Source organism: Panthera leo, chromosome C1 (assembly GCF_018350215.1).
Source record: "Panthera leo isolate Ple1 chromosome C1, P.leo_Ple1_pat1.1, whole genome shotgun sequence".
In the NCBI taxonomy this organism is placed as follows: domain Eukaryota; kingdom Metazoa; phylum Chordata; class Mammalia; order Carnivora; family Felidae; genus Panthera; species Panthera leo.
Window position 1 is genome coordinate 11,717,909 of NC_056686.1, and position 21,752 is coordinate 11,739,660.

At 58.7% G+C, this 21,752-nt stretch overlaps 1 protein-coding gene across 1 annotated transcript; it reads right to left on the reverse strand.

The window, feature by feature from the left end:
• Nucleotides 1-933: 933 nt before the first annotated feature.
• On the reverse strand, nucleotides 934-10,721 carry ARHGEF19 (Rho guanine nucleotide exchange factor 19). The gene is made up of 15 exons (XM_042952792.1): nucleotides 10,307-10,721; nucleotides 9,607-9,888; nucleotides 9,337-9,445; nucleotides 9,184-9,260; nucleotides 8,613-8,875; nucleotides 7,675-7,835; nucleotides 7,418-7,570; nucleotides 6,987-7,116; nucleotides 6,775-6,849; nucleotides 6,521-6,610; nucleotides 6,182-6,342; nucleotides 4,013-4,171; nucleotides 3,633-3,712; nucleotides 1,913-2,017; nucleotides 934-1,490 (listed from the first exon to the last, which is right to left on the reverse strand). Exons 1-15 carry the CDS (start codon nucleotides 10,719-10,721, stop codon nucleotides 1,333-1,335), a joined length of 2,418 nt encoding a protein of 805 aa, XP_042808726.1. The 3' UTR covers nucleotides 934-1,332.
• Nucleotides 10,722-21,752: the final 11,031 nt, after the last annotated feature.

Sequence of the window (21,752 nt, forward strand, 5' to 3'; positions counted from 1 at the left end):
CAGATGCTTAATCAACCGAGTCACCAAGGTGCCCCACAAGGTGGGGGATAGATTTTTCAGGTGAGATTTGAGTTAAGGATTATGAGATAGATTATCTGGGCGGACCCCAAACGCAATCACATGTATCCTTATACTTGGGAGGCAGAGGGAGATTTGACAGAAACACACAGAGGAGAAGGCAATGTGACCACAGAGGCAGAGACTGGAGCGATGTGGCCACAAGCCAAGGAAAGCTGGTACCCACCAGAGCTGGAACAGACAAGGGACAATTCTCCCCTGGAGCACACACCCACTGCAGGACAGGGGACAGCCCTGCCAACACCTGGATTTTGGCCCAATGACACCAACTTCAGATCTCTAGCCTCCAGGACAGTCAGAGCATAAATTTCTGTTGTTTTAAGTCACCTAACTTGTGATCATTTGTTACAGAAAGCTATAAGAAACAAACACAAGAACTAATAAATTTTCTTTAATCTCTAAGCCTATTTGAATCTGAAATTTTGTCAATTGCAGTCAAAAGTAGTCTAATTCATCCACAGCCCTGCTGTCACCCTCCTCTGGTTAAGAGGTGAACTCTATGGGGGCTCCTGGGTGGCTCAGTCGGTTAAGCACCTGACTTTGGCTCAGGTCATGATCTCACAGTCCGTGGGTTTGAGCCCCGTGTCGGGCTCTGTGCTGACAGCTCGGAGCCTGCAGCCTGCTTCGGACTCTGTGTCCCCCTCTCTCTCTGCCTCTCCCCCATTCGCGCTCTGTTTCTCTCTGTCTCTCAAAAATGAATAAATGTTAAAAAAAATTTTAAAAAGATGTGAACTCTATGGAAAGACAAATCCCCACTGAGACGCAGCCAGAGACCGCCCCCCCCCCCCCGACCTTTAGTTGGGGAAGTGGGGCAAGGGGTGGGGGGGTGGGGGCAGCATCAGACAGCTCACAGACTCCAAGCAAAGGCATCATGGGAGTTTATTTACAGAAAAGCCACAGCAACCAGGGCCCATGCAGGCTGTGGCCAGAAGATCCCAGATAATATATACATATATACATACAAGTCCCAGCACCCAACAGCACCAGAGCCAGGCCCCTGCCAGAGGGACTAAGAGTCTGGCAGGGTGAAGGGAGGGGGCCCCAAGTCCTTGCCATATGTCACCTGTGCAGTCCCTATGCCAGAGGAAGAAACCGGCATTGGCCCCAAAGCGTGGGCTTTAAGGAACACGAAGACAGGCTATGCTCTCGATGCCAGGCCAAGGCGCAGCCGCGATGGCCTGGGGCATGGGACACAACAGGTCCCTCCAGACCTGTCCAGGAGGCGGGCACGATGCCCCAGGCCACGGCTGCCCATCACACGGGGGGCTCCCCCACTTTGCTGGTGGCACTTGTGATCCGCTTATTCTCCCGGAGGTTTCGAAGGCGGGCACTGAGGCTGCTGATCTCTTCCACGTAGGCCTGGGGCACCCACCCCTTCTCACCATCTGCCAGGCGGACCCCCTCCAGCCAGCCTACAGGCACACAGGCCAGGAGCAGCATCCGTGAGTGGCATCGAAGGGACACCAGGGCCAGGTCTGCAAGGGAACGCCTAGGCCCTGATGCAAGCCTTGTCTGCACCCCCGGGGCCGAGGTGACATCATCCCAGCATCTCCCAGCTCCAGGAAGGACCCTGCCTCTGGCAGCCTTGCAGATGAACTTCTGACCTGTTTTTCCCGACATCCTCTACGAAGGGTATTTCCCACTCTCCCCCCATCAGTCACTCCAAATCCTACACCTTTGTGAGCAGGAAGTTCCTCCTCTTGTCTAACTTGATTCATGCATGCTGTGGTTGATCAACACTTGCACAAGCTTCTCCTGTGATATCTTAGCCATCTAGCGACCTCCTACCCACCCAAGCCCCATCAGGGAGGCCTTCCCAGGAGGCCCTTCTCACCGTCGCTGGTTTGGGTCCTCACTGCCAGGATGTCAGTCTTTTCCAGGGTCAGCTCATCTGGCTGCAGTGCCTTGTATGTCCTGACACACTGAACCTGGGGGCGGTCTGACAGCCCAGGGGAGAGTGAGGGAGCCCCCAGGGGAATGTAAGAGGGGGCAGGGAGGGGTAGGAGGAGGAAGCAAAGGGGTAGGAGGGGTGGCCACTGCGGCTTCATTTCCTCTGCACCTCCCTCTGCCCGCCCTGGCCACTCTCCTCTCTTACCCGAAACACAAGCCCTAGGTGAATCCAGCCCCTCCCGGCTTCGCTTATTGCTTCTGTGCCCAGGGCTCTCGCCTCCCCAGCTCAATCTGACACCTTGATGCTGACCTCCAGGCCGATGTCCAACTGCCCCCAGATACCCCCCCCCCCCCCACAAAACGGTAATGGCCCCTTCATAGGCCCCTGTTACTTCTCTGGGGCTCTCTCTAATCCATCCTTCTCAACTGGGTTTCAAGTCACATCACTCCCCCAGTTACAACCCTCCAGGGCTTCCCAGTCCTCTTCGAATAAGATAAAATCCAGAGTCCTCCCCAAGCCTCCAAAGCCGTGCATGGGATGGCATTGCCTTCTTGCTAGCCTCCCCTCCTCTCCTCCTCCCCTCTCCCCCTTGCTCATGAAGCTCAGCGACACCGGCTGCCCTGCTGTTCCCCAAATATTCTGAACTCCCTTCTGCCTCAGGGCCTTTGCACTGGCTGCTTCTCCTCCCAGGAGTGCTTTTCCCCAGATCTTTTCATGGCCGCCCCTCTTCATCCTTCAGGGGCTTTCCCTGACCAACTGTCTGGAAGCTGTGGGAAGCTCACCCCACAGCCCAAACAGGACTCCTAGCCCAACCCAGAGAACCGGCTTCAGTCTAGGCCCTAGGCTCCTTCTACCACAGCAGGCAGGCTGGCAGTATTGGGAAAACCACAGACTTTGGGGCCAGACCTGGCTTGAATCCCAGCTCCGCTACCCATGGGCTACCTGACCTTGGGCAAATTACTTAACATTTCTGAGCCTGTTTTCTCAGATGTGGGAGGGCGCAGGGGGGGGGAAGAGTCTACTTAACAGGCTTGTCATGAGGATTAAGTAAAGTAAATGCATATAAAAGCCCCTAATACCAGGCCTGACACATGGCAGGTATGGGTAGGAATGAGTTCCCTTCCACTCCCTTCCTTAGCTCAGCCCTAACTCCCCTGCTCAAAAGCCTTCAGTAGCTGCCTGGTATCTGCTCCCTCAAGATCCTCTGTGATTGGGCAGCACTCTGGCTGACCAGCCTCATTCACACCCCAGAGAGAAGCCTCTGCGTCACCCCCCACCCCCTGGCCATGCCGGTTCCTGTCCTCTTTACAACTAGGGCAGAGACGGAGACAGACCCGGGTTCCCGTCTCAGCTCCGCCACCTACTCGGACAGGTCACTCTACCCCTCTGAACCTGTTTTCTAGCTTGTAAAGTGGGTTTCTGTAGGGGTGAGATGGGAGGGGGGGAGAGGAGGTCGGCCTGTCGCCTGTAAAACCCGCCCCTCCTTCAAGGTTCTGCACAGCCGCCCCCACTGCCCCGGGGTCAGCTGATCTCTCTCCCTGCTGGGCCTGCGGGCAACATGGCACCAGGGCTGGAGGAAAGGGAAGGACCCAGCCCCGGGGGATGTGGGCCTAGAAGTGGGGGATGGCGGGGGGCGGGGGGGGGGGGTGCAGCGGGCTGCTACCTTGGCCTTCGCTGAAGACCTCCTTGTCCTCCCGGGAGCTGGGGGGGCACATGGCCGAGATCCACCGCCGCTTCTCACTTCTAGGGAGGGGGAGGCGGAGCTGTCACAAGGCGCAAAGTGCAATCTCCCAGGGCCAGAGTGGCGAAACAGGGCTGGGAGAATCGGGTATGATGTCCAGACTCAGGACCCACCCCAGAGCCCTGTCCCCAAGCCTGTGCCCCACCCAGCTCTGAGCCTAAGGACAGAGCGGGCCCACAAGCCCCCCCACCCCGGACGCCAGCTCCGCCCGTGTCCTGCCTCAGGCCACCGTCCCGCAGCCAGAGGTCAAAGGCCTCGTGCCCTCCCAGGGGTCCTCTCTCCCCACACCCAGGCCCACTCACTCCGTCCGGGCCCTCAGCAGGAACTGGTGCTTCGCGTGTTGCCCGTGGAGGAGCTGCAGGAGGAACACGTGGCCGGGGATGCCCTGGAGCTTGAGGCTCAGATCCTTCACCTGGAGCTCGGCCATCTTGGCATGGACGAACACGGCGAATTTCCCCAGCCTGCAGGGCCCCGGGGAGGTGAGGTCAGCCTGGCTCATCCCCAGCCTCCCAGCCCCACCCTCAGGACAGGTGAGTTCTGATCCGAAGGAGAACTCCGGCTCCCTCCCCAAGGAAACTTGGCTGTGCAAGACATCACCTCCCCGACAGCCAGCACCGTCCCCACGGGGAACGGGGACCCCGTTCCTGCCGGCTCCCTGACGGAAGTGGAGGTGACAAAAGCCGGTCGCTGCCCCAGGCGAGCGTCCAAGTTCTCTCTGCGCCTCTCCCGTGGGTCCCTGTTCTAAAGAGCCCACGGACAGCCACTCGGAGGAGACCCTGCCCTGTGTAGGGTCTGCCTCTCTCACTGGTGTAGAACCTGAACTTTGTCTCTTGTTTGCCCCACTCTATCCCAGTGCTTCGCCCTGCCTGGCCCACAGTGTGGGCTCAACAAACACTCGTGGGAAGAAGGGGCAGGTGGGTGGGTCAAGGATGTCCCACGGATTCCTTCTTCTCAACCCATCGAAACCGAAGTCAGTATGCCTCGCTCCAAACCGGATCGTTTCACTGTTCCCCATTCCGGGGAAATACTCCTTCAGGGTGCCCAGGGGGAAACTCAACCGTCATTCGCGCCCCTTGCCTCCCTCTCCCTGCCTCTTCCCTCCCTCTCCCTGCACACCCAGCCAGCATCTCCATCCTATCTAACTCCCTATTGTTCCTGGAATCCACTTACCACAAGCCCCACCCCCCCCCACCAGTTCCGAAGCATCTATTGTCACCTGGGGACAACTGCCACAGCTTCTGGTCTCTCCCCTTCCAGTCCATCCCCCAAATTGGCCGGGAGTAAGATGTCACTCATCTGTTTCACTCTCCACACTCCCCATGGCCCTCAGGACGCCCAACCTCTGCACTATGACTTTCAACACCCCAGCTTCCTTCTCCTGCCCTTCCCCTCTGCAAACCCAGCCAGAGCAGGCTTCATCATCCCCTGAACACAATCTGCCGTTACGCCTCACTGTGACTTTGCTATATATCCTCCCAAACTCCTCCTCTACCTGGCAAAGTCCTATTTATGCTTCAAAACCCAGCTCAGGTGTCCCTTCCTCTTTGAAGCTTTACTGATTCTCACCCCAGGCCAGGGGATGCTTTCCATCAAAACCCTAACCAGGTGGTTACCAGGATGTATTTGAATTGTTCTGAGAGCTCCTGTAAGCAGAAAACGAGTCTCATTCAGCTTTATGTCCCTGGCACCCAAAAGGGCCCGGGAGAGAATAGGGGTTCGGGGACATCTGAATGAATGAGTGAATGAATGAATCAGGAACGAACCCTGCCCATAGTGCAAGGAGTCCATTCTTCATCGCATCCAGCCTTAAGGCATACCTCCCTCGGAAAGTCTTCTCACTCATCCCAAACTTACCACTCACAGCTAATGCTGAGCGTTCACCATGTGCCAGGTACTGTGCTATGGCCTTTCCACGTATTATTACGACACTGAATCTCCCTACCTGGTAGTCTCTGTCTTACAGATGGAAGACAGGATAATACAACGGTTAAGAGCCCGGGATCCGACATCAGACGGACCCGGCCTCCTGGCTCCTGCACTTCACTAGCTACGCGATCTTGAGAATAATAAGGGAGCCTACTTTCCAGGGAGATGTTTAAAGAAGTACAGAGAATAATCCCCACAGCATGCCTGGCACAGACTCAGCGAATGTTGGCCATCACCATCAAGACTCGGGGCGGAGCGGGGGCTCCAGGATCGAGCTCTTAATCTCTGCTCTACTTGGCTTAGGTTCAGAGTAGCGTCCAGTCCTCCACATACAGTCCAGCCCTTGGCTCTTAGGTCTGGAAAATGGAATGGACTTGCCTCACATCTCTGCCTTTCCTGGGGGAGTCTGCAAGGCTCGGGGTGCCTGGGCAGCCCAGTCTGACCTGTGGTTCTTGAGCCCAATGGTGGCCGTGGTTGTGAGCCCACTGGTGGGCAAGAAGGGAGCCTGGCTCCAGTCTCCTTCCCCCCACCCTGCCCAGACTCACTCCTTCCGCCGGGAGAGCAGCAAGCAGTCATTGAAGAGGTGCAGGTAGACTGCCTTGCTGGACAGCTTCAGCTTGGCAGGGGGTGCCGCGGGCAGCGGTGCCAGTTCCACCAGCTCCCCGTGCCGAACCAGCCAGCGGGCCTGAGAGATCAGTGGGAAGATCTGAAAGGAAGGAAGAGGCAAGGGGGAGGGCAGGTCAGGCCCAGGACAGCAGGGCAAAGAGCACAGAACAGGGAATGGGAGGGGGTGGGCAGTGATGAACTGGCTCCCAGTGCCCAGGGGGGAAGGGAACAAGACTTGCCCCTTTGTGGACCCCATCCCCCCAGCTGCGGACACGAACCTTGCCCTCAAAGTGGATCTTCTTGCTCAGGTGGATGAGCTCCTCTGTCCTCTTCATGGACTGCACACTGGCATTGCACTCTTGCACCAGCTGGGGAGGCCGTGGGTGGGTCACCTGCAGCCCCCCCACCCACCTAACCCGGGCTCCCAGAGCCTAGCCTCAGACTCCCTCCTGGGGACCAGAAGCTCTGATGGCGGGGGGCTCATTCAGAGATATGCGGGTGTTTGGGGGAGGCCCTCGGGAGCTGAGCTCACCTCCTTGAGCGCATTGAAGGCTTTGGTGGCCACATCTTCATCTTCTGAGCCCTGTGCTGTCCTCTTCAGGATGTTCTGGAGGGTGGGGTCGGTGCAGTGAGGCAGGCCATGACCTCCACCTATAACCCTGCCCACCCGTGGGTACCCGGAGGGGCTGTGGAGGGCACAGCACCATTTTCCTCACGCGGCCCTCGCTGTAGCCCTCTAGGTACCTCCACGAGCATCTTGAGGCGGGTGATCCTCTGAAATGGCAGGATGAGGAAGGAGGTGAGGGGCAGACGCTGGCATACGGGAGACTCCTCCAGGCGAGCCAGTATGCCAGGGAACTTGGGATTCTCCAGACTGAAAGATGGGGAGGGGGTTGGAGTCACGGATGGGTTCTCGGTCCCACGAACGGCCAGGATCCATGACCCCAGCCACCACCTTGGTTTTTCAGGTGCCTTCTCAGCACATCCCTCCTGCCTCTGGCGCTTGGATCTAACCTCATCCTCGACAGAGAGGCCTGTTCAGGACCTGCTCCCCTCCCAGGTCACCCTTCCTCACCCAGTCCTCTGTACCCTCTCCTGCCTAAGACCCCCCTCTTACCCTCCCTCCTTCCCCCCTCCCCGCCTCCTCCCCCGCCCTTCAGAGCCTGCCGCCCTACAGCAGGCGCTGGTAGGTGCGCTCCTGGTAGGCCTGGTTGGTGACGTAGGGCAGGTAGACTCGGCGGAAGGCTGGGCAGTGGCGCAACACAATGTCGCACACGCTGAAGCGCAGGACATCGGCCTCTAGCCGCTGCTCCAGGTCCTGCAGGAACCTGAGGGGTCCGGCGAGGGGTCAGGGTCAGGGCCAAGGAGAGAGCCAGACCTGGGCCCCCCCTCCGCCGCCCCCGCAACACCCCTGACCGGACCACTCCCTCACCTCTCGCTGGTGCTCTTGACCTCAGGCAGTTTGGAGAAGAGCCACTGCTTGTCTTGCACCCCTAGACATTCGCTCAGTTCAGCAGAGCCCAAGAAGTGGCCCACGGCCACCGACAGGCTGTGGATGTATGAGGCCTCGGACGTGATCAGCTCAAACTTGGCCTGAGTGTGGGTGGACGCGGGGTTGAAAGAGCCGGAACGGCCCATCCCTGACCTCACTTCCCTCCCGCCCTCCTCCCCCTCCTTGCCCCTTCACCCCCCACCCCCGGCTGCGCCAGCCCTGGCCACCAGCGCGTTAGACGCCGCATCCTCGTGTCCCCGCCCCTTTCCTAGCCCCACCTCCGAATACCTGGGGGCAGGCGGGTTCAGGGGACCCACCTCCAGCCGTGCGCAATTGTTCAAACCTAACCGAAGACCTCGACTGAGTCCCTGGCTCCACCCATTGGGCCGGGCCCTAGTGGCCCCGCCCCTCCGCGGGGAGCCCTGCGTTTAGCCCCGCCCCCGGTCCCAGGCCAGCTGAGTCGCTCGCGCACCACGCGTTTTCCCTCCCGAGGGCTCTGCCCCTCCCCTGTCCTCGCTTTCTCGATCCCACCTCGGCCCGCCCGGCCTGACTCCGCCCCTCACCCCACCCCTTCGTCCGGCTGCCGCCCTCGCCTCCCGCCCCGCTCCCAGCCCGCCGGCAGCCAGCCCACCCTGTCAGGTCCCCCGGCACCCACCTTTCCCATGGACGGTCCCGTCGGCCCCGCCCCCTTGTGGCCCCGCCTTCCCCGCTGAGGCCCCTGCCCACCTCCCGCCGGTCGCAGCCCCACTGGCCGGGTACCCCAGGGCCCCGCCGAGTCCCGGGACCGCGTCCTCCCGGCCCCGCCCCCCGCGGGCCCCAGCGCCACCTCCCCGGCGGGCAGCCCCGCCCACCCCGCCCCGCCGACCCCCGGCGCCCACCTCCTGCAGCTTGCAGTCGCGCAGGCTCAGCGTGGCCAGGACGCCGCTGCCGCGCACGTCGGGGATGTCCTGCCACAGCGAGAAGGTGGAGCCTCGCGCCGAGCGCTGCGCCCGGAAGGAGCTGCTCGGGGAGAGGTTGGCGCGCGGCGGCCCGGGCCCCTCCTCCGCGCCCTCCGCCTCGTCCCCCGGGCCCTCCTCCTCGCGCTGCTGCCGCCGCAGTTCGCGGGCGCTGGCCACGTCGCTGTATTCCTGGTAGAGGACCGCTGGGCGGGGAGAGGGGCGGGGGAGGGCCGTGGGGCGCCCGCCTGCCCCGCCCGGCTCCCGCCCGGCTCCCCGAGAGCCCGCCTCCCTAAGCGCGCCTTTCGGAAGGTTCGGGTCGCGGGACACGGTGGCCTCGCGCACGCACTCCCTCCCTCCCTCCCTCATCCGTTCCGTCAACGCGGCTGGCGCGCCCCCCGCGTGCCAGCCGCCGCGTGCTTGCTGCTGACATTCATTTCCCTCCCTCTCTCGCAAGATCCCAACCTCCGAACTCCCCCAACCCCCCGGGCCCCCAGCCCTTCCTCCCACGTACTGTTAAGGAGAAACCGGGACTGGCGCCGCTCGCTGGCGCTCCTGGAACCCAGAGCCAGCTCTTCCTGCGCGTCCAGCCTAAGAAAGGGACGGTGTCAGGGCCCTTCTTCGCCTGCACCCCTCCTCGGGCCGAGCTCGAAGTAGGAGATGGTACCTGGGCTCGGGCCAGCCGCTATGGCCGCCGCTCAGCTCAACAGGGGCTGGCATCGCCGTACCGTCCGCCCTCGTCTCTACACCGCGCGACTCCCTTCCGGACGCCTTCCCTGGAGAGAGCGAGAGCTGAGGGCGGGTGGCTCCAAGAATGGCGCTGGGCACCTGGGGTGCCATCCTCCAGCTGTCCAGCACCCAGTCTCAGGTGTGGGCCGGGGCCCCTGCTGCATCTGGCTCATGGCCTGCTCTTAGGGCCCAGGGGAGAAGCTGGTACCTTCCCGAGCTGCTCCAGTGCCTGACCCTGGGGTCGGCACCCTGGCTGCTGAATTCCGCCCCAGGCGCAGGGAAGAGTGCAGCCGGGTCATCAATTCAGAGGCCGAGAAGCGCCTCCGCTCAGGCCCCTCCAGGCCTAACCGGGAGGGCCCAGACAGCTCCAGGGGCCTAGGCTCCTCTGTGCTCAGGGCTTGCTCTGCTGCCTGGCCAGGCTCCAGGAAGACGGCATGGGCCTCAGGGCTGCCAGGGAGCTCTTCACGCTGGTACACCCGCATCTTGCGCCCTGCAGGCAAGTGGGGTGAGAGCACAGGCTGGCATCCATCCACTGGGCGCTCTCTCTACTCCTGCCTTCTGCTACCCTGTGGCCCTGAGCGTCTGAAGGACACGCCTCAGGGAAAGGCCAATGTTTTTGCCAGGATGTGGTCCCCCCCCCAAAAAAAAATGGGATCAGCAAGAGGGGTAGAGAGAGCACAGTGCCTGACTGCAGTGGGCAAGGGGCCAAGGAGCCCAGGGCAGCCGCTCATTTGCTGTGCAACATCCGACAAGTCACTTGTCCTCCCTGAGCTCCAGTTCCTTCCCTTACCACTAAAATCTACCACTTGTCCTGCCTGTTTGGAGAACTCAGGGGCTTAAGAGTCCCGAAAGAACCACCCAGCCTCTCCCCTATCTGCCCCACTGGGCCACCACACAGAGTGACTCACAGGCTGACTTCTTCTCTGAGCCGTGGCTGGCCCGGCGCTGTGGCTGTGGGTGCTGGGGACTCCAGGGTCCCTCCAGAGCTGGGGGCTGGGCACTGGGACAGTGTGGCCAGCTGCCAGCCCTGCTGGGCCGCATTCCCCCACCGGTGGAGATCTCGCTGTCTGAGACTCCTGGGGATGGTGGCCATAGCAGCCCTTGGAGAGGAGCAGGGGTCCCCAGGGACCAGCGGCTGCCAGGAGCCTGCAGCTCCTCTGGGCCGACGGGGAAGAGATCCAGACACACAGGGCTCGGGGGCTGCAGGGTGGGCAACTCTGCAAAGGACAGACTCTCCTGCTGGCACACGGCTACTGGGCGGCGGGCAGTGCCACGTGGCCCGGCCAGGTGGGACTGGAGGGTGGCAGGTGGCCCACAGTCCATGCCTCCTTTGCTCTGCCACCCACCTGGACCTGTAGGGGAAAAGGTATCAGAGGCGGGCACGGAACAGCAGGGCTGGCCAGCAAGCCACCTTTGTCTCGGAGGCCTGGACAAACCCTTGTGTACCCACAGCTGTACCAGCCACACAGCCGACTGCACGGCGATAGCTCGCGCTGAAGCTCCTACTCCTTTGACACTTACCGAAGGGCGGGCCAAGTGCTTTGGATACATTATTGCATTTGCACAACAACCCTGAGCGGTCGCTATTATCGTCCCCATTTTATAGGTGAGGAGAGCGAGGCACAGAGGTCCTTTGGTATGTGGTGAAGCCAGGGCTCAAAGCCAGGCAGCGTAGCTTCTGAGGCTGCGCTTTTAACCGCCTCGCACGCTTCCAGCTCTCGCTGACCCAGGCTCAGACACACAGGTACCTACGCTGTCACACAAACACACGTATGTTCCGTGGACTTGCACACACGCCTTCTTCCCAGGACACGCACGGACATACACACTTTCACAGATACGCTCAGACATTTCACGTCCACAGGCTCTCACATTCACACACTTTTCACCCAGCTACATACATTCACACAGACTCTCTCTCTCTCTCTCATACACACACACAGACACACATGCCGACCCATCAGATACTTGTGTATCCACTCGAGCTCTCACTCCTGTTCCATTCACACTCACACACCAGGATCCAGACACAAACACACGGGCCCAGACGTCCTTGCCTGGGTGTTACCCAACCTCCTCTCCCGTGCCCAGAGTTACAGCCTTCAACGCTGAGTGGTGCCCACACCCTGCCAAGCTGGCTGGGAGGGTCACGGACTGGCAGGCGGGCCACCACCCAGATCAGGCTAGGCCCTCCCAGGAGAAGGGCAGGGAGATGTCCCCGCTCCCCGGCTTGGGGCGAGAGAAGGGGTCCTTCCCTGCCCCAGCTCCCAGCCCCCGGGATCAAGCCAGCTGACCGGGTCCTCTCTGGGCAGGAAGTCATGCCAAGGAGTCTGCCGGAGCCTCGGGACAGGCCTATTGATTGAGGGATCGCGGCCCCCACAGCCCTTCCCCCGTGGCCCTCCTCTGGCTGCCCTCCTGCAGCCCCCTCACCTCTCCAGCCGAGGGCCTCTGCTGATGTTGCTCTGCTCCGGCAGGGGAAGCCCTCTCTCTGCCCAGCTGGCTGGGGGAGATCCCACCCAGACAAAGAGTTTGATTCATCAAACCCTGTGGTGAGGCAAGCGGTAGGGAGGGAGGGAGCAGGCAGCGGGCTGGGCGGGGGCCTACCCTAGCCTGGCCTCACTGTGGGCAGGCGGGGCAGGATGGACCCCCCCCAGGGGCCCCCTCAGGCCAGAGGAGCAGTGCCCAGCCTGGCAGGGCAAGGAGACCCAGAGGACAGAGACAGAGATAGGGACCCAGAGATACAGAGACCCCTTAGGCAGCATCTCGGAACGGAGACCCCAAAAGACTCAAACCCAGAAAACCACAGACGCCAAGACATTCAGGGACCCAGAGATGGAGACGGACAGACAGAGACACCGAAAATTTCGCAGACCAGATACTCAGAGACAGATGAGAAGCACAGAGAAACCCAGGGAGACAGATGAACAAATGTTTTGTGCCCCGCGGGGTTGCCAGTCCAGTGAGGGAGTTAAAACTGAAAACAGTTACAATCTGGGTTGGCAGGAGCCCAGGCAGAGGAACCATCGGCGCTCAACTTGCCCTGAGCATTCCAGGAAGGCTTCCTGGAGGAAGTAATGACAAACTGTTCCAGCCGAAATACCCAGGGGCCCGGTAAACATAGAGAGGGAGAAAATCTTGACCTGAGAGGAACAGTGACAGTGTCAGTGACCTTGGGAGAGAGGGATGGAAGAGGACCCAGTGGGGGACCACTCTGCACAGGCGCCTAACTCCTCCCCTGCTCTCTTCAGTCCCTGCCTGGGGCGGGGTGGGGCTGCTCCTAAGAGACAGTTATTCCTAAGGGTCCAGACCCTCCCCACAGGCACAGCTTTAGCTTGTACCTTAAACCTCTGTCCATCTGAGCACATCTCTGTTTCCTCATCCGGTAGATAGGCTAGTTGTGCCAACTTTAAAACACGAATGTGAGGGGCGCCTGGGTGGCTCAGTCGGTTGAGCGTCTGACTTCAGCTCAGGTCATGATCTCGCAGTTTGTGAGTTTGAGCCCCGCGTCAGGCTCTGTGCTGACAGCTCAGAGCCTGGAGCCTGCTTCAGATTCTGTGTCTCCCTCTCTCTCTGCCCCTCACCTGCTCATGCTCTGTCTCTCTCACTCTCAATGAATAAATGTTTAAAAAAATAATAAAACACGAATATGAGAATACGTGATAGCATGTACAATGCGGCTAGCACACAGTGGGAGCTTTGTAGTTGATAGTCATTCTACTGAGTATTGTGATTAGTCTTTCTCTAGTCAGGCAGGTGGCTTGACTGCCCCCATCACACAGATGGGGAAAGTGAGGCAGTGAGGATGAGACCCACTCTTCTTTGTAGGAGCATGTGGAATGAGACACGAGACCACTGCCCACCAGAGAGGTCTCTTTCTCTCCAGGAATCTGAAGTCCTCAACATAGAAGTCCTACTTGCTTCTGTAAGGACTCACAGTATTCTATTCCCTTGCATTCTGGGTGAGCCTCTCCACTTGGATTTTGGAAGCTCCTGGAAGGCAGGGAGCACACATCCACTACACCCTTCTGAGTTACAGGGATAAATGGGCAAAAACATGGAAGCCTTGGGGCAGGAGCACCCGTGTATTAAAGACTTAGAGGAGAAGGCTGGGTGAATGCTGAGGGAAGGCGGTAGAAGGCTTTCTGGAGAGACAGGCTGGAGGTAGGTCCCTGGGGGAGGAAGTCAGGAGTGAGTCAGCCTCCACCTCTGTCCAGACCAAAGGGCAATGGGAATGACCCTGGGATACCAGGGGATACACAGGCTGAGATACCAGCGCTGTGGCCTTCCAAAGATGTGGCCCACTCAGTCTCAGTGCTGGGGGACCAAGGAGGAGTAGAGCTCTGTTCATATTATGTGTAGCTCATCTCTGCTGGTGGGGGGGGGGGGGGAGGAGTGGGAAGGAGGGGAGGAAAAAGCCACAGGAAGAGAACTGGCCCCAAGTAGCAGGGACATTCCCTGCCCCAGACACGATCACAGGATACTCTAGTGCCAACAGTCATTCTGGAACCCACAGGGGAAAGCCCCTGCCAGAGTTCAAGCCCAGTGTTGACCCTGACTGGCTGTGTGGCCTTAGGCAAGTCACAGCCTGTTTCTGGGCCTCAAGTGTCCCCATCTGTAAAGTAGCACATAAGGGCCCTCCTGGCTGCCCCCTCTAGGAGACCTGTGTCATCATGAGTGTCTCTGCAGGCGGAGAAGGATGGGCAGGGGCCAGGGAGGGTCCCATCAGTGGGCACTGCTAATCACACAGACAATAGGCCCACTTGGCAAGGCTGGCAGAGAGGGTCTCTGAATACTACACGGTCCAGGGAGAGCACCTCTGGCTTCCTGTGCCCGGGTCTTCCCTGCTCCCTCCCTGGTGCCCCTTGTCCCGATGCCCAGAGCAGTAGGGCCCTGCCACAGCCCCTCTGCCCCTCAAGGGACAAAGCCAAGTGGCAGGTCGTGGCTGGAAAGGGGATCTAGGCCAAACGGGCTGTGGAGCCCCAGGAGGCCATAAGTGGGTGGGAGCCAGGATCAGAGACCAGGCAAGCAGCACAAAGGACTCACTCTGGAACGACTGACGGGAGGGGTGGGGCTGCAGGCAGCAGGGTGGGGCCCTACCTCAGCCAGGGAGCTCCGTCCAGCCTCCGACACGGTCCAGGGCTCCAGACCACCTGGGGGCTCTGGGGTTGTAGCCGGGTCCTCAGGGGGCGATGTCGGCATGGCCCCCGAGCCGGGCAGTGCAAGCTCCTGGGTATTGTGTGGGGCGGGGAGGGGGGAGGCGAAGGCGGAGGGAACCTCGCAGGCGGGCAGACGGCTGTCTCAACGTGTCTGCTCCCCGCCCCCCTTCCCTAGAACCGGTTTGGCCAGTCTGGGGTACTAGAGGGGGGCTGGAACAATAGGAGTCCTATGCCCCGGAGAGGCTCCGAAGGACCCTAGACCGATGTCCTAAAGATGGGGGAAGCACTGCTTTTCCTCCTGGGAAACATGTCACCCCCTTTTCTGGAGCTTCCCAAACGTGAGACACGCTGGGAGTGGAGGGGCTTCACAGAGAACCTCCCGAGCCTTGGACTCCTCAGGGACCCTGAGAACTCTGCAGTTCCCCCTCTGCTGACCCTCTCTGAGCTGGCTACAGCATCTATAAAATGGGAATGCTCATCTCTAGGGCGGGGAGATGGAAATCGTGAAAGTTTGGTGACGTGATGCATCCAGGACCATCCTGGCCGGCCCTTCCAGCATCACTGCTCTCATGAATGACCCATCCACCCCGGCTGCCTGGAAGGACCCACCTTTGCCATTTCCAATGGCCTCCTCCACCAGGAAGCCTTCCCAGACTCTAGTCCACACCAAATGAGCCCTCAATAAACCAACAGCCCAAGTAGAACCAGCCTCCAGTAAGGAGGGCCTACTCTACGGCCAGCAACCTTCCCGACCCCGGGAAAGGGAATGCTGCTTTCTTCCTAATACTCTCTGCCATTCATTTAAGCACTCGGTAGTTGCCAGGCACATAGTAGTAATATGAATATGTACACAAATACCAATACTCGTGTTGCTAATAACTTACTGTCCACTATGTGCCAGGCACTGTTCTGAGCACTTCACACTGATTTACAGGTTTCCCTCCCTGTCCAAAAGTAGAGCGTTCCTGTGAAGTCTTTCCTAAGCCAAAACGACGTGCAGCGAAGAAGCAATCATCATTCATTTATTTGGAAAAATGTTTTTAGCACTTCCATACCCCCCAAAAATAACCTCTCTTGGGTTTTTCTGACGCTTTAGGACATATCTTGCTAACAGATGCACAAAATAGATGGAGATAAAGCACAAAGCTCGGGTGGCTTGATAATGACATGCTGAGGGTCGCACCAGGGCAAAGCTTGGTGGGGCCAGGCTCTCTGCTCAGGGGGTCGCTGCGTGCCAAACGCCATTTTCCCTTTTCACCTTTTTCCGTAAAAGCAAAAACGTTCTTTGGATTTCTTCCGGTTAGCAAAAACACGTAGTAATACAGATCTTCGGGAAAAGCCAAGTCACAGAGCTGCAGACTTTTGAAAAGTTTCGTTTAATCTCTGCCACGACCCTATGAGGTCGATACTGTTACTGCTCCTACTATCACATGAGGACAGGAGGCTTGTACGGGTTAAATCAGGGGAGGTATCGCAATAAATGCGTTATATCTCTTGTTGGCTCTATGAAGTCTCTATTTTACAGATATGAAACTGAGGTTCAAGGGATGAATAACTTGCCCAAGGTCGTGCAGCCAATAGGTGTCAGAACTAATATTCAAACCCAGGTCTCTGACCCAACCACCAACCTGAGTCCTTAACAAAGGAGTGCATCACCAGGCTTTGGGGGAGGATCTGGCGAAAAGTGTGCAAACATCCGTGGGGAGGTGTCTCAGCTCTCCCTACTAAACCCTTTACTCTTAGTCGTACACGGCAGGCCTCCGTGAGCATAATGGGCAGGTGTCCTGGGCCCAGATCCCAACGAACTCTCCCCCACCAACTGGTGACCATTCAATACCGAGTGATTAGGGTCCCTCCACTCCCTTGGCCTCTAGAACATCGCGACATAGTGAAGACACACTACACAGTGTGTGCGGGAACCAGGCGTCTATGGGGAGGTGGCACGCTGGGGGGCAGAGGGAGGTTTATTGCCCGCATTGCACACAGAGCAGGAGACGGGGACAGGGAGAGGAAGGCAATGCAGGACTAAAGGTCTCCCTAGAGCTCTCCCAGGCCAACCTTGGGGCCGCTGGCCAAGGTACTGCCCAAGACCCCAGCCGGAAGCAGAGGACCCCAAATGGAAGGAAGCATCTGGGGAATTTAGGTTTTTGGAAGTCCCCTCCCCACTCGCCCCTGGTCCTGGGCTCTGGGGACAGAGCCCCTGCTGCACAGGACAGAAAGCATGGTGGCTTGGTCAGGGTGAATAGGCGGGCCTTCGAGAGCAGAGGGGACGCAGGTAGGGAGAATGTAATAGAAGGGGCGTGGCGTGGGCGGGGTTTGGTGAGGGGCGGGGCCAGGCAGAAACCATAGGGACTCCCGGCCAATTCTCTCTCCAGGAGAGGCCAAACCAGAGGGCGGAGCAAGAGGGGGCTGAGCTAAGGTCTGAGGGCGGGGTCGAGGGGGGGCGGGGCAGGCTCAGAGGGGGAGGAGCCAGGATCCGTTAGCAGCGCGGACCGAAAGCAGCGACTCCCGGTGGTCCGCAGGCTCCTGCTCGGCCGGATAGCGCTTCGCGCTTTACCTTGGCAACCAGGGCGGCTGGCACGTCGGGCACGAGCCAGGCGAGGAGGAGCACGGAGAACACCGCATGCTGGGGGGAGGGGAAGCCAAAGAGAGAAGGAGTCCCTTAGCTAGCTGAATGTGTAAGTGCAGGGCACCATTCTGAGGGTTTCCCGGGTATTAATTCATTCAATCCTCCCAGCAACACCAGGAGGGGAGTACAATTACTGTTCCCGTTTTACAGGTGAAGAAACTGAAGCATAAAGCAGGTAAAGACACAGGCATAACACTAGGGACCCTGATGGAGAGGCAGGGCTGGAGAAAGGATCCTGAGCAAAGCTGGAGGGGTCAGGCCTCCTCGCCTTCGTCCAGCTCTGTTGCCTAAAGATAACAGTAGCCGTGCTACTAATTGACCTACTACAATGTGCTGGGCGCTGTGCAAATGCTTGACGCCGAATCTTCACTACGACCCTCTAGATTCTATTCTATGGCATAGCCCCGTTTACAGCTGGTCGGCGGCAGCCAGAAGCCGAACCCAGGTCTGTCCGATACACAAATACCTGGAAGGAGATGGTGAAACCCAGACGCACGGCCAGCAGCTTTCCTGTGCGTCGCGCGAAAGGCCGCGTACCTGAGCTGGGGAGCGCGCGGGGTCCCGCGAGGCTCTCCCGCCCCTCCCCGCCCTGGAGCCTGGCCCCGCCCCCTCAGCCCGTACCCCCTCCGCTCGGCCCGGCAGTCCGCCGCGCAGACTCGGCTTCCGGTCCTCCCAGTTAGGCCCCGCTCCACCCCTCCCACCGGCTCCCCGCTCCGCCTCCAGACTCAGCACCCCGCCCCCCAGCCGGGCCCCGCCAGCCCCGGGCTCCGGAGCCCCGCCCCTCCCAGAGAGGCCCAGATCCCAGCCTGAAGGCCCCCAGGGCAGTGGTCCTCCTGGGCAAGGTAGGCTGGAGGTGTGGGTGCAGGTGTGAAGTTGACAAAGCTGTACATACAGCAGGCTGTAGTGTTCGTACTCGTACAGGAGACGCGTTAAGTCCGAGGTGAAGGCGACGAGGAGGAAAGCCTGCAGGGCCAGAGGGATTCCAGGGCCCAATCTCCAAACTCACCTCCACCTGGGCCCAAACCCACTTGTGTGGGCAAGATGAGCCAGCGCCCAGAATCCTAGCCCCCTGCCTCTATTTCTCTATCTCTGACCCTGGAATTCAGCACCCGTTTCCCTATTCCTAAACCACCTTTCCCAGTCTCTAATCTCCATTTCCCCCTCTGCCCCTGTATTCCCCTCTTCCGCCCCATGCTCACATTCATAATGACCAGAAGGTGGGCCGGAGCCTTAAGCGGAAGCAGGCAGATTCCAATGTCTTGTGCCGGCTTAGCCACCGGCGGTGGATACTCCCAGCGAACTTGTGGGTGTCCAAGTCGGATCTCCACCCAGTTGTTGAGCACAGCAAAGAGGGGTGCCGGCAGGAAACCTGCCACAAAGATGGCAATGAAGACAAACGGCAGCACTGAGAAGTGGGGTGTCAGACCTGGGCCACCTTGAGGGCTGAGTGAATGAATGAATGCAGGTGTTGAAGTTTCATATTGACCCAATGATGTGTTAGCACATTACAGTTGAGAAAATTGAAGCCTAGGGAAATCGAGGACCAATTTCAAGGTCAACGGCAAGACCTTGGTAGAAACAAATCTGGAGGTTCAAGGATGATGCCACTCTGTCGGCCCACTTTGTTGGGAGGCAACAGCCCCGGGTGGGGTAGGGGGTCCTCCCCTGCCTTTGAAGAATGCCATGTAGAAGGAAAAGTAGAAAATCGACAAACTCAAAGAAGAAGACTCTGAAAGTGAAGGTCTTCGTGGAAGGTCTGGGTTCTGTGCATCTCTGGGCAAAAGGCAGAGATGGTCAGAGTTCTATTGGCTGTAAGGAGGAAGGCACAGCTTAGCCGGGTCAGTCCATATGCTTCTGTCCCCAACCCACTTGCACTTAATGCCAGCCATGCGCCCCCGGCCATCTTCATTTGAGGGTGGCTGAGTAGGCTGGGGACACCAAGATGGGAGCTGAAGGCTTGGAGGTGTATGGAGCCTTGCCTCAGGGCTCCCAGGACTCATATGATTCCTGGGCACCCCTGTGAGCCCCTGCCCTCACTCACCCCACCTGGTGAGCTGCTCAGCCAGCAAGTAACAGACCTGACCCAAGAGGAGGATCAGTACCAGGTTGGGCACAGTTCTGCTGATTGTGGCAGACCTATGGCCATCACCTGAAGCCCAGCCAGGTGGGTAGGGGTAGGAGGAATCTGAAGACACCCATATTGTGCCTCGAGTCTAGAACAGTGCCCCCACCCTCTGCCACCCCAAAGGGGCACACACTCGGGTCATGGACATGGGGTTGCCCGTGTGAAAAGGCATCAGCCATTGCTGATGATGGCACAGTAAAATGATGACGGACACCCGGAAACTCATCACCACACAGAGCAGGGGGCCAGCAAGGAGGGTTGTCAGAATTGGAGGGCAGGCCCCCAGGATCCCAGCCCACTCTGGAGGGTATGGTCCTTCCAAAGCAAGGGCCCAAAGCTCCCTCACCATGACGAGGATGACTGAAGAGCTGGGGAGTAGGTGGGGAAGGCGGGTGCAGTCCTTGAAGGACTCCTTCAAGCCTATCACTGGGTCCTGGGCCCAAAGCAAACTCTTTGGGGCCAAAGCAAACACACATTCCTGTCCAAAGAGGCGATAGATGTGCTTCCTGCAGCCCAACAGGCTGGGTGTCACAACCCTGGGGTGGGGGGAGCCCCCATCTTTTTCCGCCTGTGCAGGGAGCTCTGGAAGTACAGGAATGAGGTTCCATTTATTTTTTTTTCTGCAGGGCCTTCCCTACCCCTCAAGGGCCTGGCTAAGAGCCTGTGGATGGATGGATGGATGGATGGATGGATGGATGGATGGATGGATGGATGGGAAGGTAAAAACAAATGTAAACAACAAATGGATGTACTTGTGGGAGAGGGCTGGATAGACTGACAGATGGGTGGGCAGTAGGAAGACAAATGGGTGGGTAAACCGGACAGGCCAACAATTGACACGTGTCTGTAAGTGGGCGCACAAGCGGGTGAGTGGAAGGGCAGGTGGGTGCATAGATGGTTGGATGGCTAGGTGGGTGAGCAGATGAAAGCCGGGTGGGATGGATGCTGGGTATAGTGTGTAATAGATCATGGATTAGTGTGTTCGGTAACTTATAACTGACTGCACACTCTTCTACAGTAGATGCTGGATACAATGGGATAACAACCTGGACAAAGCCCGAGCCCTAATGGACTTCACAGTCTAGTTGGGGAGACAGACATCAAACAAACAAGCACAAATACGTAATTGCGAAGAAGTCCTATGCAGGAACGATGCTAAGTAAGAAGGTGGAAAGACAGTGTCCCACGGTGGTGGTGGTGGTGGTGGTGGTGGTGGTGGTGGTGGTGGTGGCGGCGACGGCAGGGAGGAACCATGTGTGCAAAGGCAGGGCCATTCTTTAGGTCACATGAGTTGTATACCGCACTATTCTAGGGGGCACCATTCACACTGACTTTGTTACCTCAATGTTTCCTTCCTGCTTTTTCACTCCCCCCACATCTGTTTAACCTAATGCATCCCATATGAGAATGCATCCTACTGGGAGGCTTTGGGGAGGACAATGCACAATATGATTTGTGTTTTCAAAAGATCACCCTGGCAGCCGAAAAGAAATTAAGTAGGGCAAGTCCAGGAGCAGGGAGACCTTTGGAGGGCCACCACAGTGGTTCAGGTGAAACGATGGTGGATGGTGGCTTGGACTGGGGACAGGGGGCAGGGGAGGGAGGGGCAGTGGAGGTGGAGAGAAGCAGATTCAGGGTCAGTGATTAGGTGTTTGGATGGGCTGGTGGGTGGCTGGCTGGATGGGTGAGTGGAATGCTTCTCCCCTTCTTCCCTGTGCCAAAGTTTCTCTTTGAGACCCTAAATGCACCCAGTCTTTAACCTCACCAAACCTTACATCATCTTGATATCAGGGGCAGGTGGAAAAGTAACCTGGGAGGTGTAGGAAGGAGCCAGATTTGGATCCTGGAATTTTGGACTCCAAAGTCTAGTCTCTTCCCAGCATGCGTTGTGGTTTGTGAGAACTCTGGGAAATGGAGTTCTGGGCCTGGCGGGCTGAGCTGGGCCTCACCTCCTCTTCCTGGAAGTCACTGCGGTCCCAGTGGTGGACGAGGGTGATGCTCTTGCACTTCCGGTGCTCCAGGAAGCCCGTGGCCCACAAGGACATAAAGATGCTGAAGAACACAAGTCCCCAGATAGAGAAGTAGCCCAACTGCAAGAAAGGGAGAGGGGACATACTGCGGGGCCAGCACTGCCTCCCCACAGCCAGGCCCAGGTGTCCCAAACACCTACCCATTCCCTTGCTCTTGTCCCTGTCTCACCTTGCCATGGGGCAGATGTTGGAATTATTCCATACGGCACAGGTATGGCAGAGTGGGCACATGAGGAAGGTACGCTCATGGCACAGATCTGTTCCCTATGAGCAAAAAGTGCCCATCCTGGGAGAGTCTATCCTCAACCAACCATCTGATCTGGCCCACCCAGCCCGTCCTCCTGCCCCTAGCTCCAGCCACTCATGCTGGTGTGTTGGTGCCCATGACAATAAGGCCAGAAATAAAGACCGGGG

What these genes read in the sequence shown, in the direction of transcription:
- ARHGEF19 (XM_042952792.1), bottom strand. Translation starts at nt 10,721, where the DNA reads ATGGACTGTGGGCCACCTGCCACCCTCCAGTCCCACCTGGCCGGGCCA. An exon ending in GTCCCGGTTTCTCCTTAACA is followed by an intron (nt 8,876 to 9,183) that starts GTACGTGGGAGG and finishes CTCCCCGCCCAG; the next exon opens with CGGTCCTCTACCAGGAATAC. An exon ending in GAGGACCCAAACCAGCGACG is followed by an intron (nt 1,491 to 1,912) that starts GTGAGAAGGGCC and finishes GTGTGCCTGTAG; the next exon opens with GCTGGCTGGAGGGGGTCCGC.